This window comes from Pinus tabuliformis, chromosome 5_2 (genome assembly GCF_031772625.1).
Source record: "Pinus tabuliformis cultivar Carrire ecotype Pingquan chromosome 5_2, CPIR1, whole genome shotgun sequence".
NCBI classification, from domain to species: domain Eukaryota; kingdom Viridiplantae; phylum Streptophyta; class Pinopsida; order Pinales; family Pinaceae; genus Pinus; species Pinus tabuliformis.
In genome coordinates, this window is record NC_142306.1 from 810,552,354 (window position 1) to 810,577,857 (window position 25,504).

Consider the following 25,504-nt stretch of genomic DNA (forward strand, 5'->3'; position numbering starts at 1 on the left):
CAACAGATACGCTGGCCCAAGGGTGATGCCCTAACCGCAGGAAGCCGCAGTCATATAAGGAAAAACCGCAGTAAGGTTAAAAGTTAACGTGTGTTCATATAAGGGACAACTGCAGTAAGGCTAACGTAGCTGCAGTCAAGCCGCAATCATGTCTTACAAGGAGGTCTGGACGCAGTGCAAAAGGAGACCTGTAGTTGTCAAGAGGAGTACTAATACGCAGTTGAAGAAATAATGAAGCCGCATATAAGTAAACACAGGACATAAAGAACAGTTATGATACGCTGTTCATATATCCAATATTGTTTATGTTGTATACGCAATATGGAACCACTTTATACGCTGGGAATGGTTATACATATATACGCTGGGAATGGTTATACATATATACGCTAGAATAATGAAGCCGCAGTCCATACAATATATACGCTGGAATAATGAAACCGCAGTCCATACATATATACGCTGGAATAATGAAGCCGCAGTCTATATATATATACGCACAGTTAATGAAGCTGCAGTCTATATATATATACGCACAGTTAATGAAGCCACAATCTTTGGAATGAAGACGCAGTCCATACATATCTACGCACAGTTAATGAAGCCGCAGTGAAAACCTATGTGCAGTCACGGAGACAGTCATATGAACTCCGATACTTCTGATATTTTGAAGAACAATTACATGATAAATGTCGGAACTCTGTCCACTATAATAATCATACTATTAAGGGAATGAAGCAGTAGTGGAGCCGCAGTCTAGAACGCAGAAATCACACATGCTAGATCTCGCATGGAGAAGCTGGATCTGACTGCACCTCGGTTAGGGTATGAGGTGCATTCATGACCAGAACTCGAAGGTATGATGAGGACGCAGAATTGATCCATGAACTGGGCTAAATATTCTCTCGGCATAGCTATGAATTAAAGGCACAAAACTCGGATGGATAAGGAGATGAAGATCTCGGATAAGGACACTGCAATGAGGTCTGAGCTATATAGATTCTCAACAGAGACCTAATCCTTATAATGAAAGTCTCTGCATTACATGAATAGATTGATATGACAATCTTAGCGTAAAGATATCTCCGCTCTTTCAGAGATATTCCTGTATCAGTCTCGGCATATAATCTCGTTGAAGAGAATTTCAATAATGACTGTGTCTACTGCAATCTGAGCAGTGAAAATCAAATCAAGAGCTGCAGTCTCGGTATACTCCAAGGGAGCAGTGATGGATCTACTCTCTCGGATCAACGAAGGTCATTTTGAATATTATCTCTATTTCATATATATTACTGTCTCAGCATAACCAGATTAATGAAGGATGTTTCGGTGATGTCATTGATTCTTGGCATCCCTGAAAAAGGAGATATACCATATCAATAGTCTCCATTGTATTCGGATCTAGTGATCTCGACATGAATATGATCTCAGAAGCAGTCACAATGACAAGGATCACAAGAAGTAATAACATGATTATTACAATTTAAGTATAATGAAAGAAGCAGTACAGCGAAGTGTTGTCGTGGTCTTTATGGTGCAGAGATCCTAAGGGCAACCATAGCGTAACAATGATACACTAAAAGATATTGCGACAACAATGAAGTTCTTAGTGATGCAATGATGTTAGAGGAGCAGCAAGATGGTGATCTCAGCAGTGCTCAAGAAAGAGACTCATAATCCGCAGCTTCAGAAGGCCTGAATCCGCAGTCTGTTGACCCTATACGCATTCACAGTATAAGGAGGTCTGGAAGGACAGTGTTTCGGTTGCTATAAATAAAAGAAGCATGGTGACAGCACATTGATAAGGACTGTTCCTTAGGACTGTTTCAAGGTTGATAAGTCACTGTCATCAGATCAGCATATGTTATTAGTGGCTGACTGTTTGAGGATCATAGGCCTATCTTGCTGCTGGGCTAGGCCGCAGGCCATAGCGAGCAGCATAGGTTGTTCTATCAGTCTTGGACTGCGTGGCCTACTGCAGACTTGAAGGCCTTCATTATTGATGAGAAGGATAACTGCTGAAGCAGTGTCAGTTAGTACAGCAAGAAGATCACAGTGTTCTGGAAATTATATTGAGTCAAGGTTTGACTATGTTCGACACAGTTTGATGAACTTCCTATTGATGCCACCAGGATGAACATCAAATGAGTTCAAAGACTTTTGCAGAGAAGCTGGCATTAAGAGGGAGACTACCACTGCATATACTCCTGAGCAGAATGGTGTTGCTGAACGCAAAATAGGACTATTGTGGAAGCTGCCCGTGCCATGCTATGTGACCAGGGTCTTCCAAAGTTTCTGTGGGGAGAAGCTGCAAATACTGCTGTGTACATTCAAAACCGATGCCCTCATTCTGTTTTGGACTCCAAAACTCCCGAAGAGTTTTTCTCTGGTAAGAAACCTGATGTCTCACATTTTAGAATTTTTGGATGTCCTGTCTATTTTCATGTGCCGAAAGAAAAGAGAAGTAAGCTGGATGCTACTGGGAAGAATGGAATGTTTGTGGGCTACAGTGAGACTTCTAAGGCATATAGAGTCTATGTACCTGGTCAAAGGGAAGTAGAGATAAGCCATGATGTCACTTTTGACGAAGATGCTTCCCTGAAGAAAGTAGTAGATCTTCCTAGATCTGAAGAAAACCATGAAGAAAGACCTGGAAATCTGGAAGAACCCCAGGATGAGACTATGCCTGATGTTGAAGGGCCAATGGACCCTATTGATCCTTCCCCTTCTCTAGGAAAGAGGCCATCATGGCTCAGGGACACCCTCGAAAATGCTGAGGGTCATGCTGCCCCAAGGGGAACATTCCGAGAAAGCAAGAAGCCGTGTAGATACCAAGGGTATCTAGCTGCCATGAGTACTATTATACAATCTGAACCTGGATCTTTTGAGGAAGCCATCAAGCATCAAGTCTGGAAGGATGCTATGAGGCTATTATGAAGAATGATGTCTGGGATGTGGTCCCGAGACCGAAGGACAAATCTGTTGTCACCGCTAAATGGCTCTACAAGATTAAACATGGATCTGATGGGAGTGCTGAAGAGTTTAAGGCAAGATTTGTTGCCCGTGGCTTCTCTCAAAAGGAAGGAATTGACTATGACGATATATTTGCACCTGTGGCTCGATATACCACCATCCGATCCATCATAGCCCTTGCTGCTACGCAAGGATGGAGTCTTCATCAGATGGATGTCAAGACCGCTTTTCTGCATGGTGCAATAAAGGAAGAGGTGTATGTAGAACAACCTCTGGGATTTGAAGTTCAAGATCAAGACACTTATGTCTGCAGGTTGAAGAAAGCCCTCTATGGGTTAAAGCAAGCACCCAGAGCTTGGTATGAGAGGATGGTTAGTTACTTGATGAAGCTGGGCTTCACTCGAAGCAATGCTGATCCAAACCTTTGCTTTAAGGTTGAGGAAGGAAAGCCTCTCATTCTAGTGCTGTATGTGGACGACCTCTTCCTGACAGGTGATGACCCTCTCATTCATCAATGTAAGAGGGAGCTTGCTGCTGAGTTCGAGATGAAAGACCTAGGACTGATGCACTATTTCCTAGGCCTGGAGGTCTGGCAGAGACCTGGAGAGATTCTCCTTTCTCAAGGAAAGTATATTGTGAAGCTTCTGGAAAGATTTGGGATGGTCGACTGTAAGTCCATGTCGACACCAATGGAACTCAACTTTAAGAAGTTGAGTGGCAGCACTGCAGGGCCTATCTTGGCCAATCCTACTGAGTATCGTCAACTCATAGGAGCTTTGATGTTCTTAGTGAACACCCGTCCGGACATATGTTTTGCAGTGAATACTTTGAGTCAATAGATGGTTGAGCCTCATCATTTTCACTGGGTTGGTGCCAAGAATCTTTTGAGATATCTTCGGGGCACGATAAACCATGGGCTGAGATACACTGCCGGGAGTGTGATACTCCGGGGATATACTGATGCCGATTGGGCTGGCAGTGTGGTGAATCGTAAGAGCACATCTGGATGCTGTTTCAATCTTGGTTCTGCTTCGATCTCATGGATGAGTAGGAAGCAGAAGTCGGTGGCTTTGAGCACCGCGGAGGCCGAATACATTGCTGCTAGTATGGCCTGCTGTGAAGCAGTTTGGTTGAGGAAGCTCTTTAGTGAGCTGTTCCAACATGTGCTAGATACGATTGTAATACTCTGTGATAATCAGAGTGGGATTCGTATGACTGAGAATCCTGTGTTCCACAACCGATCCAAGCATATTAATATCAGGTACCACTTTATCCAGGATATGGTACAACGAGGCGCCGTAAGGCTCGATCATATAGGAACTGATGAGCAGGTCGGGGATACTCTCACTAAGCCCCTGGGGAAGGTCAAGTTCCTAACCTTCCGTGAGAGTCTTGGTGTCGTGGAAAGACCCTATGATATGGGTCCTGTTGGACGATGAGCTCTGGGAGCTCTGGGGGGCTTTGGGGATAGCTTCTCGGAGCTATAAGCACTCATAATGCTTCTGCCCCACCCTTGTGATTATTGAGCTGGTTCGCCACTCATTTAATCTGTGCCCCGTATGCATCCTACCCATTGAGTTCAGGGCTCATGGGAAGTACCTCTCATTTGGCCAATGAGGTGTGGAAAAGCTAGAGACTATTAGCAAAGACTGATGGACGCATCAGAGATTGCCGTACTCTCTATCTAGGATGGCATGGTCCAACCACTTGATCTGGGATCAAGATTTGTGAGGTCTGGGACCTCTGGACTGATTATGTCAGTCGGGGAATGATGTCTTTGTGACTGACCCACTTCTGTTCTGAAATAAAGAAGCCAGCAAAGCAAGTTTCGGCGGGATGACTCACGATGTTAATTGCACTAATAGATGGAGTTCTCCCTAGTTGAGAGGGAGTGTTAAAATTGGACAACTAGGTCCAAACTCCATGTTCTGATGCTCAGATTAAGAGGCTAATATTTTTGTTGGATTCCTCTTTCTGAGAGGTGTAAAATCCATATAAAAATAGTCTTAATTCGATGAGCAGAACTTATATTTTGAATTTATTATTCTTAATAAATTATATGTGCAAGGTCAGCCAGTTTTGTAATGTAGGCTCACATGCCCAACAGATGTGTCACACACCCTCATTGATGGATATATATACAGGAAAAGTTGGAGAGAATTTGAACACAACTCAACTCACATCTTCCTCTCTCATCCTAAAAGTACGAGCTACCAGGAGGGTTGTTGTGACACATGCTGGGCTGGCTGACCAAAGGAGACTTTGCTGGTTGAAGTATCCTGTTGACCGCCGAAACGAACACATTCATTTTTCTTGTTTCTGATTTGTCTTCTGTAAGATCTGCTTATATGTTCTATCTGCATTTTGCTTATCTACTTGTATGATTGCTGTGAGAAAAGTGAAATTGCTCTTAGCATAGAACATCTACAAAACTTTACAGTTTTTCAGCTAACAGACAATCTGGAAAATGGCTGTACGAGCTGTACGGACCGTACGAATGTACGGACTGTACGGACGTACGGACTGTACGGATCGTACGAATGTACGGACTGTACAGATGTACGGACCGTACGGACTGTACAGACTTGTACGGACAGACCTCGAAATTCGTGCAGAAAATCGCCTCCTCGATATTCGTGCTGAAAATCAATTTTTTCACTGTTTTGCTCACTAAATCTGCCTTTTTTCTGCTTGTTCTTTGAGCTGTACGGATTTGCTGAAGTGCTGCCTTGGTATGTGTGCCAAACTGCTACCTCTTTCTCCTCCTTGTCCAGAAATCTCCTTTGCTCTCTTTCTCCCAATCTGCTCATGAAAGAATGAATGATCTTTTCCTCTTTTTCCTCCCTTAACCCAACCCTAAATGACTTTTGGGTGATCCCTAAATCCAATGGCTGAAATAGATTTAGATCAATGGCTGAGATTAAATGCTCATTTAAATCTCACTTTCTATTTTTTAATTCACCCCACTTTAATAAAGACCCACTTAGTCATTTATTTTCTAAAGTCACTTTTCCTTTCTAATTTTTCATTGACTTTATAAAAGTCACTTTAAAATTAGACTTAGTAACTTTATCACTTAAAGTCACTTTCAAATTAGATTTAACTTTATAAAAAATTATAAAGTTACTTTAGGAGAAAAATTAAATTCTTTTGAACACTTTTCCCTAGGCCAAAGATCAAAGCCTTAGGGAACCACCTGTCCTCCGGTACCATCTTCCGGTTCTCATTGGTACTCTGGTAGAGATTGGACAATGCTGTCCACATCTCATGGGCATTGCTCTTTCCTCTCACATGAGGAATGCAATGGTCTTTGATTCCGTCTAGAATCAGCCTCTTACCCTTGTTGTTGTTTTTATTATAAGCTGCCAACTGAGTAGCATCAGTAGGCACAACAACAGGGTGTTGTGCTGTATGCACCATGATATCCCAGACTTCTGCCTCCTCAAAGATACTCTGCATTCTGTCCTTCCAAACGCTGTAATTTGTATGCCCATCCAACCTATCCTCCACCCTCAATCCCAATGACATCTTGCTGTCCTAAAACTGAAAAATAGCACTGCTGTGGTAAAGATAAGACTGCTGTTTATGAAAAATCAGCTTGCCGGAATTTTCTGAGTGAAAAAATCAGCAGCTGTATTTTTTTTCCTTTTGCTGTCCCAAACTGCCCTTCAACACTCAAGCTCTGATACCATGTAAAATTTTCTGTTTCCCACCCCGGTTTTCAGTTTCACTTTATTTCTCCCATGTAGTTAAATGCCCATTCCCATAACCATACATTTAACAGACTGAAAAAAATAAATATTGCTGAAAACACAAATTCTGGAAATTTTTCAGAATGCTGGAAATTGCAGAAATAAAAATCAGCAATTAAAAACAGCAATTAAAACACATTTAAACTCAGTGATTTTTGGTCAACTTGACCCTGGAAAAACCCCCTACAACTCTTGGGGAAAACCAGTTTGAGAGCTCTTCTTTATTTCTGGAAAATGCCTTTTTACAGAGAGAAATTTTTTTCAGCAAAAATCAGCAAAACAGAAATTTTTCCAGCAAGCAAACTTATCTGTTTTTCAGCTAACAGACAATCTGGAAAATGGCTGTACGAGATGTACAGACCGTACAGATGTACGGACTGTACGGACGTACGGACTGTACGGACTGTACGGATAGACCTCGAAATTCGTGCAGAAAATTGCCTCCTCAATATTCGTTCTGAAAATCAATTTTTTCACTGTTTTGCTCACTAAATCTGCCTTTTTTCTGCTTGTTCTTTGAGCTGTATGGATTTGCTGAAGTGCTGCCTTGGTATGTGTGCCAAACTGCTGCTTCTTTCTCCTCCTTGTCCAGAAATCTCCTTTGCTCTCTTGCTCTCCTTTTCCCAATCTGCTCATGAAAGAATGAATGATCTTTTCCTCTTTTTCCTCCCTTAACCCAACCCTAAATGACTTTTGAGTGATCCCTAAATCCAATGGCTGAAATAGATTTAGATCAATGGCTGAGATTAAATGCTTATTTAAATCTCACTTTCTATTTTTTAATTCACCCCACTTTAATAAAGACCCACTTAGTCATTTATTTTCAAAAGTCACTTTTCCTTTCTAATTTTTCATTGACTTTATAAAAGTCACTTTAAAATTAGACTTAGTAACTTTATCACTTAAAGTCACTTTCGAATTAGATTTAACTTTATAAAAAATTATAAAGTTACTTTAGGAGAAAAATTAAATTCTTTTGGACACTTTTCCCTAGGCCAAAGATCAAAGCCTTAGGGAACCACCTGTCCTCCGGTACCAAATTTCAACATTGTTGAGGATGGTAGTGTTGAACACATCCCATTCTCATGTAAGGCCTCCAAGTGAAATAAGTGTAAGCTTTCTGTTGCTAATGACTTCTTCGATAGATAGGAGATCATTCTTGATCTCGGTAATCCTCATGAGTAGGATTGGATGGATTCTTCTCTATCCATCTGGTTGTCTTTCAACTTGTTCTTGAGAAAGAGAACTTGATTTGCATTATTTACTTTGAACATCCAACCAACTTGTCATACATCTCCTTAGATGTTTCCAAATCACTAGGCAACCAAATTCTTGTGAATAGAATCAACAATAATTTTCTTAGCTTTAACCTCACCTTTCTTGTACTTTGTTTGTGCAACAACTGATGCATTTGAAGGAGGCTCCACTACTCTTCCTTTGACATAGTCCATGACATCATTTTCTTCCAATGTCAGATCTAGAGACATCTTCCACGCATGATAATCAAATTTTTCTTTAAGCTTGTCCTCGGATTTGAAGTAAGATGTAGTCGTTATTGGGACTAGTTCCAAGTCCTTGTCCAACATCTTCCATTGGTGATTTCTTTTCCTGACTCTTGCTTGGGCTTTGTCTTCACCTGAGTTCTGATACCATGTTAATTTTAGATAATAATGGTATGTTCTATGCTTTAGCACAATTTACTTAAATGTTCCTTATCATCCCAATGACAATTTCCAATTATTTCCAGTAGCAATCACATTAACATAAACACATTGACAACAAATGAAGATAGAACATAAAAAACATGTGCAAATGACAAGAGAACTCAAGATGTGGCAGATGCCAGGGGAAAACCCCAATGTGGGGAAACTCTTTGATCAAATCTTCTTATTATTCTTCATTAGTCCAATAGAGAGAGAGAGTACAAATATCAAATTAACTTGCCCAAAATAGTCCTGTCAAATCAGCATTCAACAACAATCAACTACAACGCCAACTAGAAAGTCAACGGTGGTCAAAGCAGCGCCAAAATGTCCTTCATGCAGCTCGGTCAATAACAGATAAATTCGGCCTTCCAAGAGGGTCAAAGTTAGCCCAAAACAATTCTGTCAAACCAGTCAAAGTAGAGAGAAAACATTGCTTTAATTTTGTGGTCAAATCTGAAGTCAACGTTGAATTCAACCTTGGTCAAACTGTCCCAATCACCTCGATTTATGTGCCAATGAATGTGGCCTCCAAAAATCAAAATTATTACCTTAAGATCAAAGTCAACGGAGGTCAAATAGGCCCTGGTCAATGTTGGTTTGTTTTCCGGAAATTCGGCCAGGAGACAATCCCAAAAATTTGTCATCCTTTCACATGTGCGAAGTAGAGAACACTGCCTCCAAGTTGTATGAACCAATCAAGAGAGGAGAGAGATACATGATTTCCAAATGAAGAGAGAGGTCACTCCTATTTATACATTTTGTTGAAGGTGGGGTGACACATCTATTGGGCTTCATGAGCCTACATTTGACTAATGCTGACCTTGACAATTTGTGCATGAGAGAATAAATTCAAAATTTCATTTCTGCTTGTAGGAATGAGATGATATTTATATAAAAATTGGACCTCTCGAAAAGAGGAATCCAATGCAATAATCATCTCCATCATATGAGCTGTCCTAAGGTGGAATTTTGCCCCAGTTGCCAATTTTTACCGAACGACTAGGCCTTAGGGACAAAAAAATTCCAGAAACCTGCAAACAAAATTTGATCGATGAATTTGCTGCCAAAATGCTGGACGTTGGTCCTGGAGGATTAATGGAGGCTAGATCATGCCTTCGTAGGCCTAGATCTGCCTCATAACCCCAACAAAATTTCTTGATAAACTTAAAATTCACTCGTAAAAACAAATCAAAGAATGCCCAAAATCCCAATATATATACAAAAATTTGAAACCCCAAAAAATAATAAAACCCAGTTGCTACAAAACAAATGAGTTAGAAATAATTTACAAATATACAATGTTTACAAATCAATTTTTTTTGGAGAAATATTTTTTGAGTAATAACAATGGATGAATATATTTCTCGAAAAATTTGAATATTGGCCAAAACCCTCCTGCAAAATTAAAATATCATAGAAAAATCTTAGAGCCCAAACATAGTCGGCTCTTCCCCATAGTCTGTGAAATTGGAGCTCAAGGGCTTGTGAACCTGCAAATCTCTATAATTTCCTCAAGTAGAATTGTTAGATCATATGGTGAGTCAGATCACCTAAGATAAATTTTTTACCAATACAATGCTCTTATCACCGACAAATGAAATAACAAGTTCCTAATTTTTTTAGCACAATATAGGATATCATATAACTAGCACATATCACAGATCAATGGAAGTAAAACACCATGAATTGAAACCCAAAGTCTTTCTATTATGATATAGAAATGTTCCCAATAGGGCAATACGTCAATAACAACTTTCAAAATTTACATCATCCAAAGATATCCCATAGAAGAAAAATGACTTCTTTATATAGAGAAACCCCTCCAAGTGGAAAATAACAACGAGTTGGCTTGATCCTCGTAAAAATAATCTCGACCGTTGAAAATAACTAGACAATCTTTTAATCTCCACTGTCAATTTTTGTTTTTTTTGAGGAAAATTGGAATTTTTTTAAAACCCACATTTAATTAATCCAAAAATTAATATTTTGGATTAATTTCCTAAAAAATTTGACTTTAACCACCAAGGTCCAAGGGCTCAAATTTTCTTAAAATACCCATTTTTTCCTTGGGTGGGGGACCTCCAAAATTTGACTCTTTTTTAACCCACAAATTTTCCACTTGGAGAGAAATTAATTTCTCTATAATTATTTTTTGACTCAATTAATTAATTTTTGAAGAAATTTCAACCTGCACTCTGGTTATCAGTTTTCCTTATCACTCCATGAATTTAGTTTCAAATCCAAGCATGATAAAAATTCTAAAATCTGGAAATGACAATATTTCTCTGAATACACAAATTTAGAATTTCACAACTGCTGAAATTGTAGAAATAAAACACAGCAAAATTATGACAGCCACACACAGAAAATAACACAGTGATTTTTGGTCAATGTGACCTTGGAAAACCCCCCTACAACTCTTGTGGAAAACCAATTTGAGAGCTCTTCTTTATTTTTGAAAATGCTTTTACAGAGAAATTGAAATATAAAAATTCCAGCAACCACAAATTATAACTTATCTAGATTTCAATGCTTGAACTCCACCTTGAAAATCGTGCCAATCAACAAACAGCCAAAACATAAATTTTTACAACAATAAAACAACATTAAATGTTGTACGACTTGCCTCAAAAAATGTGCCAGAACTTGTATAGATTGTATGGATTTTAGTAGTACGCCTACCTCGAAATTCGTGACCAAATCTTCCTCGAAATTTTTGCTGTTGCTGTTGACCCTCTTCTTCGATTTTTGTGCTATCCCTCTTCCTCGATTTTTGTGCCTTTCTCTTGCTGTACGGTTTTGCCTTGGGATGCATGCCAATAAATGTTGTTATCTAGATTTGCTAAAATGTCTTCTTGCTGCTCTCCTTCACTTCTTCACTGCTCAGAAATTTTCTCCTAGCTCTTTCTTCTCTTTCTCTCAAATGCTCATGAAAGAATGAATTGATCTTTTCCTCTTCTCTTTTCCTTTAATTCTCTAAATGACCTTTTGGGTTACCCTAAGATCTAATGGCTGAGATTCATTTAGATCTAGGGATGAGAATAAATGTGCATTTAATTCTTACTTTCTATTTTTTAACTCACCCACTTAAATAAAGACCCACTTAAGCTTTTATTTCCATAGTCACTTTTTCACTTTCTAATTCTTCATTGACTTTAATAAAGTCACCTTTAAATTAGAATGTAAGTTTACCACTTATAAAGTTACTTTTAAAGTAGAATGTCACTTTACCACTTATAAACAGTGTTCCACGGGGAGCTTTTGCATAGGCCGCTCCTGCGCCCCCTCGCTCCCTCGCCCCTTCGTCCCGAAACCTTGGTGGAACATTGCTTATAAAGTCACTTTTAAATTAAATTGACTTTACCACTTATAAAGTCACTTTAGGAGAAAAGTACAAATAAATTTCGACACTTTTCCCTAGGCCAAAGATCAAAGCCTTAGGGAACCACTTGTCCTCTGGTACCCAAATTTTAACACTCCCTCTTACTAAGGAAATTGTTCGTTACCACTTCCCATCTTGTCTCTGAAGTAGACATGCTTGCCCCGTGGTAAGGCTTTGGTGAAAATGTCCGTTACCTGCTCATTTGTGGAAATATAATCAAGCTTGACAGCTCCTTTTTAGACATAGTCTCTAATGATGTGATACTTGATCTCAATATGCTTTGACCTGTCATGAAAAATTGGATTCTCCGCGAGTTTTATGCAACTCTGATTATCACAGTAAATTACTGAAGGTCTCAATGCCTGACCAATTAGACCAAACAACATCTTGCGAAGCCATATGGCCTCACAACTAGCCAAACTAGCAGCCATATACTTTGCCTTAGCTGAGCTCAATGCAACTGACTATTATTTCCGGCTGATCCACGACACAACTGCCGAACCCAACCCAAAACAACTCCCAAAAGTACTCTTCCTATCTGAAGCACAACCTGCCCAATCTGAATCCATGTACCTTGCCAGTCTCACTCCATCACCCTGTATATACTCCAGACCAAAATCCATAGTCGCTTGCTAGTAACGACGAATGTATTTTGCAGCCACCCAGTGCACTCTCTTGGGCTTAGTTTCTAGGTTTACTTAGTTTAGAAACCCTTCATGCACTTCTTCTGATTTATTCCTACCTATTTGTTATTTTAACTAGTTATTTACAAAGTAAATACTGAAAATAAACACCAATGCATGCTCAACATATTATAGATCAACAACTAAAAGAAACAAGAACAAACCCAATGCGGGAAAACCGGTGTAGCTATCTAAGGGTTTTCTTATTAAGCAATATCAGAGTACAATCTGGGTGCCGAAATTGGCCTACCCAACAGAGAATTTCCTTAGCAACTATACCTCACAGTTTGAGAGAAATCTCCTGGCTGAAACCCCGAAAAATCCTTCCGGAAGCTCCTCAGCACAACACTGCTCTGCAACCCCAGTGTCTGCCCAATCTGGACTGCGTCTGCCCAATCTCTGTCTCACGCTGGCCCTGCGTCAGCCTTTCTTGGCTTGTGTCAGTCCCAGGAGGCCCTGCGTCAGCTTTCTGGGCCTCTGCGTCAGTCATGCTGGCCTCTCTGGTGCTCTGCGCAGCACTTGGCTGCGTCTGCGTGGCCCTGCGTGAGCCCTTGCTGGCTCTGCGTCACTCTGCTTAGCTGCTGGGCTGCTCTCCCTGCACAATCTCTGCCTTCTCTGTTTCTCTGTACTAATTGCCTGTCAGTTGCTCTCCCAATCACTAATTCTATCTCTCTTAGCAAACCCCGGTCTAGAGAATAGAATGAATGATCATCTAGTGTACTTGTCCAAGTGACCCTCAAGCCTCTTCTTATACTTTTCCTGTTGATATCTCAACGACCGAGATTAAGTCCCTAATCAACGACTAAGATTAGATCTGGCTTGATCCATGTCTTTTGGACCATTCTAACACAGATTCATATTAATACACATTAATATTTTATTTTCCTTAAGTTTAGACTTAGGGACTCCATTAAAAATATTAATTATTTTAATATCTCCTGATCTGTTTAGAATCTGCCCAAACCCTTTCAGGGTATTGGAGATCTCATGTGCCCCAACCTCTCCACCAAAGTTCGTGGCTAGAGCACATCTGATGCTACCCCAAATCAACAATAGTGTTAACTGCAAAACATATATCTGGTCGAGTGTTGACCAAATACATCAAACAACCAATCAACTGTCCGTATAGAGTAGGTTCCACCAACTCGGAATCAGAAGCGTGAAGCTTCTTCTAGTGAGACATGGGGTTGCAGTTCTCCATGTGAAATCTGCTGAGAATATCCACAATGTACTTCCCTTGTCCCAGGAAGAAATGCCCCTCTTCCTGCCACACCTCCAGTCCTAGAAAATAATGCATCAAGCCGATATCCTTCATTTCAATCTCTGAAGCAATATCTCTCTTGCAACCCTCAATGAGTCTCTTTGCACTAGTGATGATCAAGTCATCAACATACAATACCAGAATGAGCTCCTCACCCACCACAATGAAGTATAGGTTCGGATCAGCCTCACTCTTTGTGAAACGCAACTGCTGCAAGTATGTATCAATCTTTGAGTACCAAGCTCTGGGAGCTTGCTTTAGGCCAAAGAGTTCCTTTTTCAATCTGCATACATGGGACTCCTTCCCATGCTCCTCAAAGCCTTGCGACTGCTCAATATAAACCTCCTCCTGAATGAAGCCATTGAGAAATGCGATCTTCACTTCCATTTGGTGGATCTTCTAACCCATCTCTACTGCAATTGATATAATGGAGAGAATAGATGTATACTGAGCTACGGGAGCAAAGGTCTCCCCATAGTCATCTACCTCTACCTGTGAGAACCCTCTCGCCACAAATCGAGCTTTGAACTTCTCGATACTGCCATCTGCAGCATGCGTTATCTTGTAGAGCCATCTGGAAGTAACAACTGATTTACCTTCAGGCCTCGACAGTACCTCCCAAACATCGTTCTTCATAATAGAAGAATACTCCTCCATCATGGCCTCTCTCTAGAGCTGCTGGCAGGCTGCCTCCTCATAACTAGAAGGCTTAGAGTCAACAATGTTTGTTACCAATGCCATGTAACTACAAAACCGCTCAGGTGGTTTACTGTCTCCTAACTTGTCTCTTTGGCCTAGCAACTGATGTGGCCTTGCGCAAGGTATCTTGAAGCCATTTGGGCTTCCTCTTCCCTGAGCATACTTCTCCAATCGGAGTGAAAGAATCCTCATCATCATCAGAAGCCTGAACTCCTGAAGGCCTGCCAACTGACCTCATGCCTGAATCTGTGCCTGTAGATGCTGAAGTACCGTGCGAATTGTCCATTAGTGGACTACCCTATGAACTGCTCTACGGATTGCCCTGCATGTTGCCCGAAGAACCACCCACCTAACTCTGAGAGCCACTGCTGGGAAAAGGGGATCTGGCAAACTTCGCCATAGAACATCCTTTGCATACATCAAGATGATCAAATTGAAATCTGGAACACCAATGGTGATCTCCCGCAATGTACTCAAGGCCCCAAGATACATGCGCCCCATCTTGCGGTGCCAAATCTCACACAACTCTGAACTGCGAGATCTGTTGTCGGTCCTGTCTCGGGTGCTGCTACTCAATGCCATTAGGGGCTGGAATGAGAACTTGTACACCTTGGCATGGCGCGCACCAATCACTCTAGTTGAAGAAGCTGGAGTTCCCCTAGGCTATATAAGCACTTGCCCTCTCTTGAACAACACATCATACCCTCTGTCCTCAAGTGCTGAGACGGATATCAAGTTCTTCTTTATTCTAGGCACATATAGAACATCTGACACTTTCAAGGGAGGTTTGGGTCCCCTATCAAATGTAAATGTCCCCACACCGACTACTCTAACAATGCTGTCATCACCAAGTACTACCTCCATATCAATATCACCCTCTGAAAGTTCTGAGAAGTACTCTCTGACTCCTGTCATGTGGCGGGAAGCGCCACTGTCAACATATCAAATGCTAGAAGATGCTTTGCTAGTAGTGGGGAATGCACACTCCCTCTGAACGTGTATGGCAGGTGATCCTGCACTAGTGGCCTCACAAGCTATGAACCCAAACTCTCGATCAAAGCTCTCTGAGAAGCTCTCTATCTCTGCAGAAGCTGCCATGGGTTTGTCTTTCCCTTTCTTGTTCTTCTTCTCCAACACACAACAACATAGTGTCCCAAGTTTTGACAATTCCAACATTTGACTTTGGAATAGTCCTCCTTGTTCTATTGCTTGCCTTTACCTTTGGCTTTGCCTCCACTGTTGGAAGCTTGCTTCTTTGCTGTTCTCTTCTTGCCTCTTGCTAACAATGCCACATTGTCATCCTCCTCCACTTGTTTGGCTGCTCTAAGATGGTTTTTTTGATCTCATTCTAAATGCAATCATCCCACAACCTCTCCCAATCGGGAAGGTTTTCCCATGCAACAATGCCATCCACAAAATTCTCCCAAGTCTTGGGAAGACCATTCAAAGCAATCCTCACCAACTCAGTGGGTGCAATGATCTCACCTATGACTGCCAACTCATCTCTCACTGAAGTGATTTTTGTGAGGTATGTTGTAGCACTGTCAGTCTTAGCTATTTTAATGGCCTTCAGTGTCTTCTTTAGGACCATTTTTTTGTTTTCATTTGAGCTTTGGTAAAGACTGATCAAGGCTGTCCACATCTCATGTGCATAAGTCTTTCCTCTCACATGAGGAATGACATGGTCTTTGATTCCTTCCAGAATCAATCTTTTTTCCTTAGTGTTCTTTTTGTTAAACTCTGGCAACTGTATAGGGTCAGAAATACTACTACTGGGTTCTGTGTGGTATTTACCATAATGCCCCAGACTTATTCTTCCTCAAAGATGCTTTGGATTCTCTCTTTCCATGCACTGTAGTGTTCTGCCCATCCAACCTTTCTTCAACTCTTAGACTCAAAGACATGTTTCACTGTCCTACCAAACTGAAATTTTCAAATCTGTGGTAAAGGTTTCTGTTTTTTGTGTAAAAATCAGCTTGCTGTAATTTTCACTTTGCTGTCCCAAACTGCACTTTTCAGCCAACCATGCTCGATACCATGAAGAAATTTCAACCCCCACTCCGGTTATCAGTTTTCCTTATCACTCCATGCATTTAGTTTTAAATCCAAGCATGATAAAAATTCCAAAATTTGGAAATGACAATAATTTTCTGAAAATACAAATTTAGAGATTTCACAACTGCTGAAATTGTTGAAATAAAATACAAAAAAATTATGACAGCCCCACATAGAAGATAACACACTGATTTTTGGTCAATGTGATCCTCAAAAACCCCCTACAACTCTTGGGGAAAACTAGTTTGAGAGCTCTTCTTTATTTCTAAAAATGCTTTTACAGGGAAACTGAAATACATAGTAAAAATTCCAGCAACCACAAATTACAACTTATTTCGATTTCCGTGCTTGAACTCCACCTCGAAAATCGTGCCAATCAGCAAACAGCAAAAACATAAATTTTTACAGCAATAAAATAACTTTAAATGCTGTATGGCTTGCCTCAAAAAATGTGCCCAAAACTTGTTGTACAGACTGTACAAATTGTATGGATTTCAGTAGTACAACTGCCTCAAAATTCATGCCCAAATTTGCTTCGAAATTTGTGCTCTTGCTGTTGTCCCTCTATCTTGATTTTTGTGCTATCCCTCTTCATCGATTTCTGTGCTTTTCTCTTGTTGTATAGTTTTGCCTTGGGATGCGTGCCAATAAATGATGTTGTCCGGATTTGCTGAAATGTCTTCTTTCTGCTCTCCTTCACTTCCTCACTGCTCATAAATTTTCTCCTTGCTCTCTCTTCTCTTTCTCTCAAATGCTCATGAAAGAATGAATTGATCTTTTCCTCCTCTTCTCCTTTTATTTTTTAAATGACCTTTTGGGTTACCCTAAGATCTAATGGCTGAGATTCATTTAATTTTAGGGATGAGAATAAATGTGCATTTACTTCTCTCTTTCTATTTTTTAACTCACCCACTTAAATAAAGACCCACTTACCCTGTCCATAGTCACTTTTTCACTTTCTAATTCTTCATTGACTTTAATAAAGTCACCTTTAGATGAGAATGTAACTTTACCACTTATAAAGTCACTTTTAAATTAGAATGTAACTTTACCACTTATAAAGTCACTTTTAAATTAAATTGACTTTACCACTTATAAAGTCACTTTAAGAGAAAAGTACAAATAAATTTGGACACTTTTCCCTAGGCCATAGATCAAAGCCTTAGGGAACCACTTGTCCTTTGGTACCCAAATTTTAAAAATTTTCTGGCTTAGGATTCTTTTTTAATTTATCCAGAAAAATTAATTAATTGACACTAGATAGGATTGGTACTTTTTTCACCCTTGAATATTTTAGCCATGCGCCATGCACTAAAATATTTTTTTACATAAGATATTACAATTAATTCAACCCTCAAAGGGGGAATACACCTTTACATATAGACCCTTGTGACATTACCCAATTCTATGACACAATATGATCCCGTATAGACCAAGTGGTTTGTAATAAAACAATTTAGCAAAATATGCTTAAATTATTCCCAAACACACCTTTACAAAGACTCGATATAACACTAGGACTCACCTAAGACATTGTCAATGAATTCCATCTTAGCTTTGGGGCTTAAACCGGAAGAAAAATTCTGCCAATTATCCTTGTTTAGAAACACACATAATTCAGTGGGGTTAAAACTTCCCTAGGATGGAATTCATTGCCAAAATCATAGGCTTACCTAGGTGTTGTTACATAATTAAACGGTCATACTAGGATCATTTACAACATAACTTGCAAAAATTGGGTTAACAATGATGCAATGTTCTAGCTGATGACTTTGAACTTTAAAAAAAAATTCATCATGTCTTTGCATCCTACTTCTTTCTTCTGTTGGTGGTCTTGGTCCTTGTTCTCTATTGTAGAATAATTTCACAAAGCTCTCTTCCTCCTTTCTATCCTTGCTCTCTTCTCAATGGCTCTCATGAGAATGGATGAGTAGAAAGAAAGAATCAATTGCTTTGAGTAGTGCTGAGGCTGAATATATTGCAGCCTATGGAGTAAGCAGAGAATCTGTCTGGTTGAGGAAGTTGTTGTCTGGCTTGTTTGAAGGACCGATGGACCCTACGGTGATACATTATGACAACACCAGTTGTATAAAGTTTTTTGAAGACCCAATGTTCTATGGAAAGACAAAGCACATAAAAACAGGGATCGCTACATACGAAAGTTGGTGCAAGATGGAGTGTTGCAGCTATAATATATCTCCACTGATGAACAAGTAGCTGACATCTTGACAAAATCTCTTCCTAATAAGAAACTTGTGTATTTGAGAGACAAGCTTGGACTAGTTGATATCCCCTCCCTAGCTAAAAGGGAGAGATAGACACGTCATTCTTGTCTTCATTTCGTGAAGAAAGAATGGAGGATTGGGTAAGCATCTAGCTTTCGATACTCTTTGTGGATGAGGTAGGACATCCAAGATAAGAGTAGTCGAAGAGGAAATTCCTTGAGGATGTGTTATTCCAGGATAGGAACACCCGGGTGGGGTATGTGCTTTGAGAGACAATGATGATGGTGTCTATCAATCATTGGTCTCGCCAACATTGCGCTTTGATCTTGTGGAGAGATAGAGCTGTTAGCTAAGCCCTTGCTATGTGACAATGCTGGTTGGTGTGATGCAAAGAGATGGCTTACAAGTCTGACTCTTCTTATGAGATATCTTCAGTGTCAGAATGGCCATGTACCATTATGAATACCTCCCTAGTTAAGAGGGAGTGTTGAAATGTGTAATTAGGTTCAGTCTTCATAAATATGATATGTACTTTTGATTCTTGTATATTGTAAAAAGAAAGAAAAAATATTATTGTTATTTTTTGTAGCATGGGTTTCATGCTCAAGGTCTTTTATTTAGAGGTCAAGCACCCATTGAGTGCTTCTAGGGTTTGTCCTAGGGTCAAAAAGTCAAAAGAGTCATTGTCAGAAGAATAAGACCCCATCAGGCACATTGTATTTAAAAGAGTCAAAATACCCTCCAAGACCAAGTTGGCTTGGAAGCTAAGAAGTCGACCTCATTAGGGCATATCTTCCTCCTTGGAAGCCTATATATAAGAGGGTACTCAACCTCCTATGGACACTTACTCATATTCTCATCATCTAAGCGAAGGAGGAGCAGGAGAAGGCTAGCGAAGAAGGATGAAAGTTTGGGTTGTTTCTCTCTCTCGCTCACACACGTGCGAAGAAGGAAGGCTAGGGTTTTGTTGTTGCAAGATCGAAATTGAAGAAATTGTACAAAGAAGGTCGAAGGAAGGTCTACTAGATCATCTACAAGCCCTAGAAGGAGAAACTCAAGCGAAAGTGAAGGGAAGCCTTGGAAGTAATGAAACTGCTTCCACGTGTGGAAGTAACTACTACTGCATGGGCCAAAAATTTCAGATCTGCAGTGGTGGCCGAAATTCTGTAGTTGGGGGTCAAACTTGTGTAGCTGGAAGAGATTTTACTGGGTTTGACTTGGACTGAGGAAGCACATAATCAAGGAGGTCAGATTTGGTCTTGGAAGGGTATTGGTCTTGGTCTGAAGGTCTTGGAATTCATCATTTGAAGAATCTATAAGAAGAGGAGATTTACGGGTTTTTCTGTCAAGTGGAGAGGTTTTGGCCCTGGCTTGCAGCCTATATTTTGTGTTTTTGTGTATTGTCGATCTTCTTGTTTTGGTACCTGTTTGATGATAAGAACAACATAATAATATAAGGAGAAATTAATAATCAAGAAAATAAAAAATACATCAGAAACAGTGCTCAAGTAAAAGAGAAATCATAATCAGAGCTACAACAATATACACAAACTACCATCTAATTCGACATTATGTAGGGGCTATAACCATTCATTTGATACATTGTTTTACAAGTGAGCAAATGGCAGACATTTTCACCAAAGCACTTGGAAGAGAAAAACTTGACAAGTACAGAAAGATGCGTGGACCTACTAGTACTCCTTCAGATTAAAGGGGGAAATGTTAGATATTTAGTCTTAGGGATTGGTGTCTTGTAAATCTTGTAATTGAGAAATGTGAAGAGTCATAGGTAAATATGAACAGTCATTGGACCTGTGAAACCAATGCCAATGTATTTATATATGGCTCTTCTTAGTAAAAATTTTCATTGTATGAAGTTTTTCAAAGTCTGGTCTGTTAGGTACTCATTGGATGCATAATTTAGTTCCACTTCCAATGCGTACCTACACTTGAAATTTGACAATTTTATATGATGAAAAGTCCAAAATATGATGGAAAAATTTCTTTCCTTTTGAAAATTCAGGACTCTTATTTAATTATTTTCCTTAGGAGGTGCATCGAAAGCCTCAAAATTTCTCTAATGTAGTGTAGAAACCTCTTCAAGGTTAGGGTGCATCCTCAAGGAAGTGTAAACTCCGAGAAGAACTCAACTTATTGGCTCATGCAACTCTGCTAACAATAGGCCAAGAGATAGGCTATTAACTATAGGAAACAAGTATCATAAAAATAGCAAGGAGGATTGCTTACTAAGGTGCATGGTTCTAAGATATGCTGCATTCCAAAAATAAGTCAACAAGCTATCAATTTAAAACCACCCATATAGGTTTCCAAAACAGAAAAGTGGTTAGTCTAATCTTAGGAAAGGAATAGGTGTAAAAATAACAACCATTCTATCTGAGTAAGGTGCATCCTTTCAGGGACTAAAATAGCAAGTGTGAGCTCAAAATAGCACAAAGAATCTCTCTAAAGTGTGTTTGGCTGCTAGGTTACTTCATCAGTAAATCAAAGGTCAAACCAAGCAAATTGAGGAATCATCAAAGAGCGTGCACCAACCCGGGTCATGTAAAAACCTCCCAAGGCTCAACACCATCCATAAATAGCCAATATCTCCGTCTGGGCCCACGGAGCCCAATATAGAACATGCCAAAGTGAAACCAGTCCCTGACAATTCAAGGTGTTCAGAATCTCCTAAATCTAGACACTAATGCTATATGCCATACTATGTCCCCAAATATCCAGTCACCCACTAAAACTAGCATTACTAAAGATAGTTTGGCCTTGAAATCTATTGAAACTCGCACCATAAACAAATCTCCCAACCAGGTACTCAAATATGAAATCAGATCGTGATTCAGACCACTCTCCAGAAACTGCTAAAAATAATAGCTACTAAAAATAGAAATTTCTAAAAAGAACAATTTCTCAAATTTACCTAAAAACAGAACCACATGCATATCTCCCCAAATAGCGTTTAAAACCGTGAACAGATCATGCAAAAGATGACACTGCAAAGTTTCAAACTCACCCTGACCACTTTTTGGGGGTCTTCAACCTCCCATACTGTGAATACTGCACTAAATCTATATGTATGGTGCATCTGCTAACATTACATCACCTGTACACATGTACCTATGATGTGTCCTCTGGATGTACCAGCATAGAAATAGCTTGGCCAAGCCTTGTCCAACTACCTATCCCTGAATAATGAAGACATGTGACCATGCGTGAAGTCTGAAAGGCTCTAAATGAATTGTTGATACTATGTCGGTGGACTGGCTAATCAATTCACCTGTAATTTACTCATGAATTGTAGATGCGAAATGGTGAACTATGTAAGAATGAGCTCATCCCAAATGATATCCATGAACATTTTTTATAGATTAACACTCAGATTTATAAAGTCAAATCTGGTGTTAACAGGGGGATTCATGGTGATTGATGTTGACAGAAATAGTGCCTTTTAGCCTCTTCTTATGCTTACGCTGCAGAGCAGTGGTTCCCTTCTTTTCTCCTCTTATTGCATAATACCATATCTATCTTTGGTTATTGTGAGGGTTTACTCACTCTACTTCTACTTGTATTTGTATTTCATTTGCCACTTAAGGTTGACAATGACACTCTCACATCACTTTAGTGACTTATACTCTCTAGTCTCGTTGACCTTTTTTTATGAGATGTGGATATGAATGCAATTATCTAATCTTAAGAAATTTTGTAAGTTTCTCCTGTAACATGGTGCATGTAAAAGCAGGGCGAATCTCGTGATATATTCTTATATTTATTATGGTGCAGGATGGTGGTTGTTTTAAGAACACTTTGAGTGAGCCCTTGGATGTCTCATATCCCATAAACTATAATCTGCCAGTTGCAATATCATGAAGCACATAGTACTTGGTCATATGGAAAAGATTTGTTATACCTTATTTTCCATCTTATATGAAATGTGCTAGTCATAATAATTTATTGTTTTTCTTCTTTTCTTTGTGCTTAAACAGTTCATTACTTGTGATAAAAGTTTTGGCAATATTTGCTGACTCGTGTATTAGGTCATTAACAAGTATGGCATTTGGAACACTAACTTGTAGGACCATCGACTTATGAGAGAAAAACAGTCAAGGAGGAATGTTCAGAGAAGATGTCTTCTTCCTCGTTTGATTCAGTTGTCACTTCATTGTGTGACATACATCAAGGATGCAGAGGAAGGGAAAGCCCATGATACAGAAGGGTGTCATTCTGAAATGCAGCAGCTGCTAGAAAGATATGCAAGTACACTTGGGTTTTCCTTTGATGAAGCATTGGAAGTACTGGACAAAATTTTGTCTGATAAAAGTTCTTTCAAGGCAAGTTGTTATAGATGTGCCATGGTGGTGCATTGAGTCATTAGTTTGCGCTGTTGCTATATATTGTGGCTAACATTTTCTGATCTCCTTTTGAAATGCAGGAATTGAAGTTGGATATTGTGGATTGGGTAACCCTGGCAGTATTTTACAATGCTTGGAAACTATCTGCTGAGAGCACTGAATCAATGAGCAAGGAGAAATGCTTACTTGATTCTTTAAGGAATGTGGAGAAATTGATCGAGCTATCTGTGAATGAGTTAATTCATTCTTCTGCATCGTCGGAGTCTCTAATTAATGAACTTGTCATGTCAACTTTGTTGCGACTTGTCACTGAATCAATTGCCTGGCATGGGCTTATCCTACAATCTTGTGTACGATCTGTAAATCCAGCAGGAAGGAAGAAGAAGAGAAGTGGGATAGTTGGAGGCCATGGTGATGGGTCTTTGTCAATGATTGAAGTGATTCAGATTTCCATAGCCTCATTTAGATCAACCATAGAAAATATTGTGTCTTGGTTGGCTAGATATCTAGATAAATCTGAGGATCAAGAGCTGGATTTGTTACTTTGTCTACTTGACCAGGATGCCAGTTATGAAGGTAAAGTGACTGCCAGACCAGGTTGTATCCTTAAAGTTTTGGAGGCTGGTTCAAGTATGGGTTCAGAACTGGGCCCTAGGATAGGTCAAATATTAGAGACATGGAATGCAAGTACAATTGCCAGAAAAATTGTCAATAGTCAGCACATGTTTCTGTCAGGGTTGCAGCAAATCTGTATCTCCAAGATAAAGTCTTTGATAGCTCTCAAACTGTCAGTGTAGACATTTTATGAAGAAAGTTCTTCAACACTAGGTCCTTGAAGGAATGACAGCACCTCTGGGAAAGTTGTGATTTATGTGACATGACAACTTCTATAAGGTTGGTTGGTTATTTTTCCTTGTAGGCTGGCCTCTTTGTTTTTTGAACAATTAGATTTAGATATTATTTGATCGCTGGCATGCTGACAGATGCCCTTTCTGCTGCTTCCTGTTACTGAGCCAGTGGTAGTGAGAAATATTTTGCTGCTTTGGCAGATTTTTAGGGCAAGGTCCCTTAGTTGTTACTTCTTAATATTTTGTCCTTGTATGTGAAGGAGGTTCACAATAAAAAGAGTGAAATTTTTGAATCTGCTAGGAAGGATGCATAGCTTGAATATGCTAGACAGTAAAAAGCAGTTGTAGACTATCTTGGTAAGTGAGGCTATTTGAAACTATTTTTCAAAAGCTAACACTACTACCCCATTTATGGAGCTTAGGATTAAATTATCTGTGGGACATTGCTGGTGTCTAATTATGCAGGATTTGTGTCAATATTTTGAAATAAGCAAATTCTTTTCTAGAGCGAAGCATTGGACCTGGTGCAAACACCTTTGAATCTTCTAATACACAAGCCTTGCAGAATTTACACACTGATGAAAGCATAGTTGCAAATCTAGCATAAGGTGATGGGAGAAATGAGAGAGATCAGAATTTCTCCTTATGTGCAGGCATAAAAGCTGTTACACTGTACTTCTATGTATTTGATCAGAATATGCATTTTTTCATTGGTTCTACTGTTGAAACGCTTATTTTTGTTAATCAGAATTAGATGTCTTTTTGCTTCTTAGGCTGTCCAATATGAGCATTTTATATTTTCCCGGATTGCTAATATATGATATTAAATTCATGAAGATGTTGGTTAATATCTATTTGAAATAAAATGTGTCCTATGCAAAATTACTTCATTAAGACTATTGACATTAGCAATGTAATGATCCAATCTCATGGAAAGTTTGATAAAAAAACATCATTAAGGCTATTTACGTTAGCAATGTAATGATCCGATCTCATGGAAAGTGGTGTACATGATATTTTGTCAGACCGAAGAATGCCTCTTGGCTAGATCGAATCCATTTAAGATCGTGGAAGAAGTACCACTTGAACCTAGAGAGGTTATGTACTAATCCCAAGACCAATCCCAAGTCAAGCAATATCTCTAGCAATTAGGTTGTCATCTTTTGACTCTGTAAATGATATCATCACGGATATTGATGTTAACAATGTAATGATGCAATCTTATAAACAATTGTGTACATGATATCTTGCTAGATCAAATAAAGCTTCTTGGCTTGAAAGAATCCATTTGACAATCTACAAGAAGCACCACATGGACTTAGAGAGAATATGTACTAACCTGAAGGCCCTGGTGAAGCAATCTTTCCTACCAATTGGGTGGTTATCGTTGCCCTTTTGAAAGGGATGCCATTACGGATACATCAACAGTGTAATGATGCGATCTTATAAAAAGTAGCATACATGATATTGTCTGAGCAAATAATGCCTTTTAACTATGAAGAATTCACACACTGCTTGAACCTAGAGAGAATGTGGGCTCACCTAAAGCCAAAGCCAAG

The 25,504-nt window shown here is 39.5% G+C and overlaps 1 protein-coding gene across 2 annotated transcripts in view; it reads left to right on the plus strand.

Annotated features, from left to right (window-relative positions):
* LOC149161781 (Tetratricopeptide repeat (TPR)-like superfamily protein) overlaps positions 1–24,241 on the plus strand; it is a 288,843-nt gene extending 264,602 nt beyond the window's left edge. Inside the window, exons 18-20 of one of the 2 annotated variants that reach the window (XR_016261890.1) lie at positions 22,822–23,076; positions 23,178–23,991; positions 24,206–24,241. Coding sequence is in view for 1 of the 2 variants with exons in the window: in XM_089437040.1 (XP_089293166.1) it covers positions 22,822–23,076; positions 23,178–23,894 (972 nt within the window). In the remaining variant the exon portion in view is untranslated. Of the gene's footprint in view, positions 1–22,821; positions 23,077–23,177 lie in introns of both variants that reach the window. The other variant, XM_089437040.1, reaches the window with a different exon arrangement.
* Positions 24,242–25,504: the final 1,263 nt, after the last annotated feature.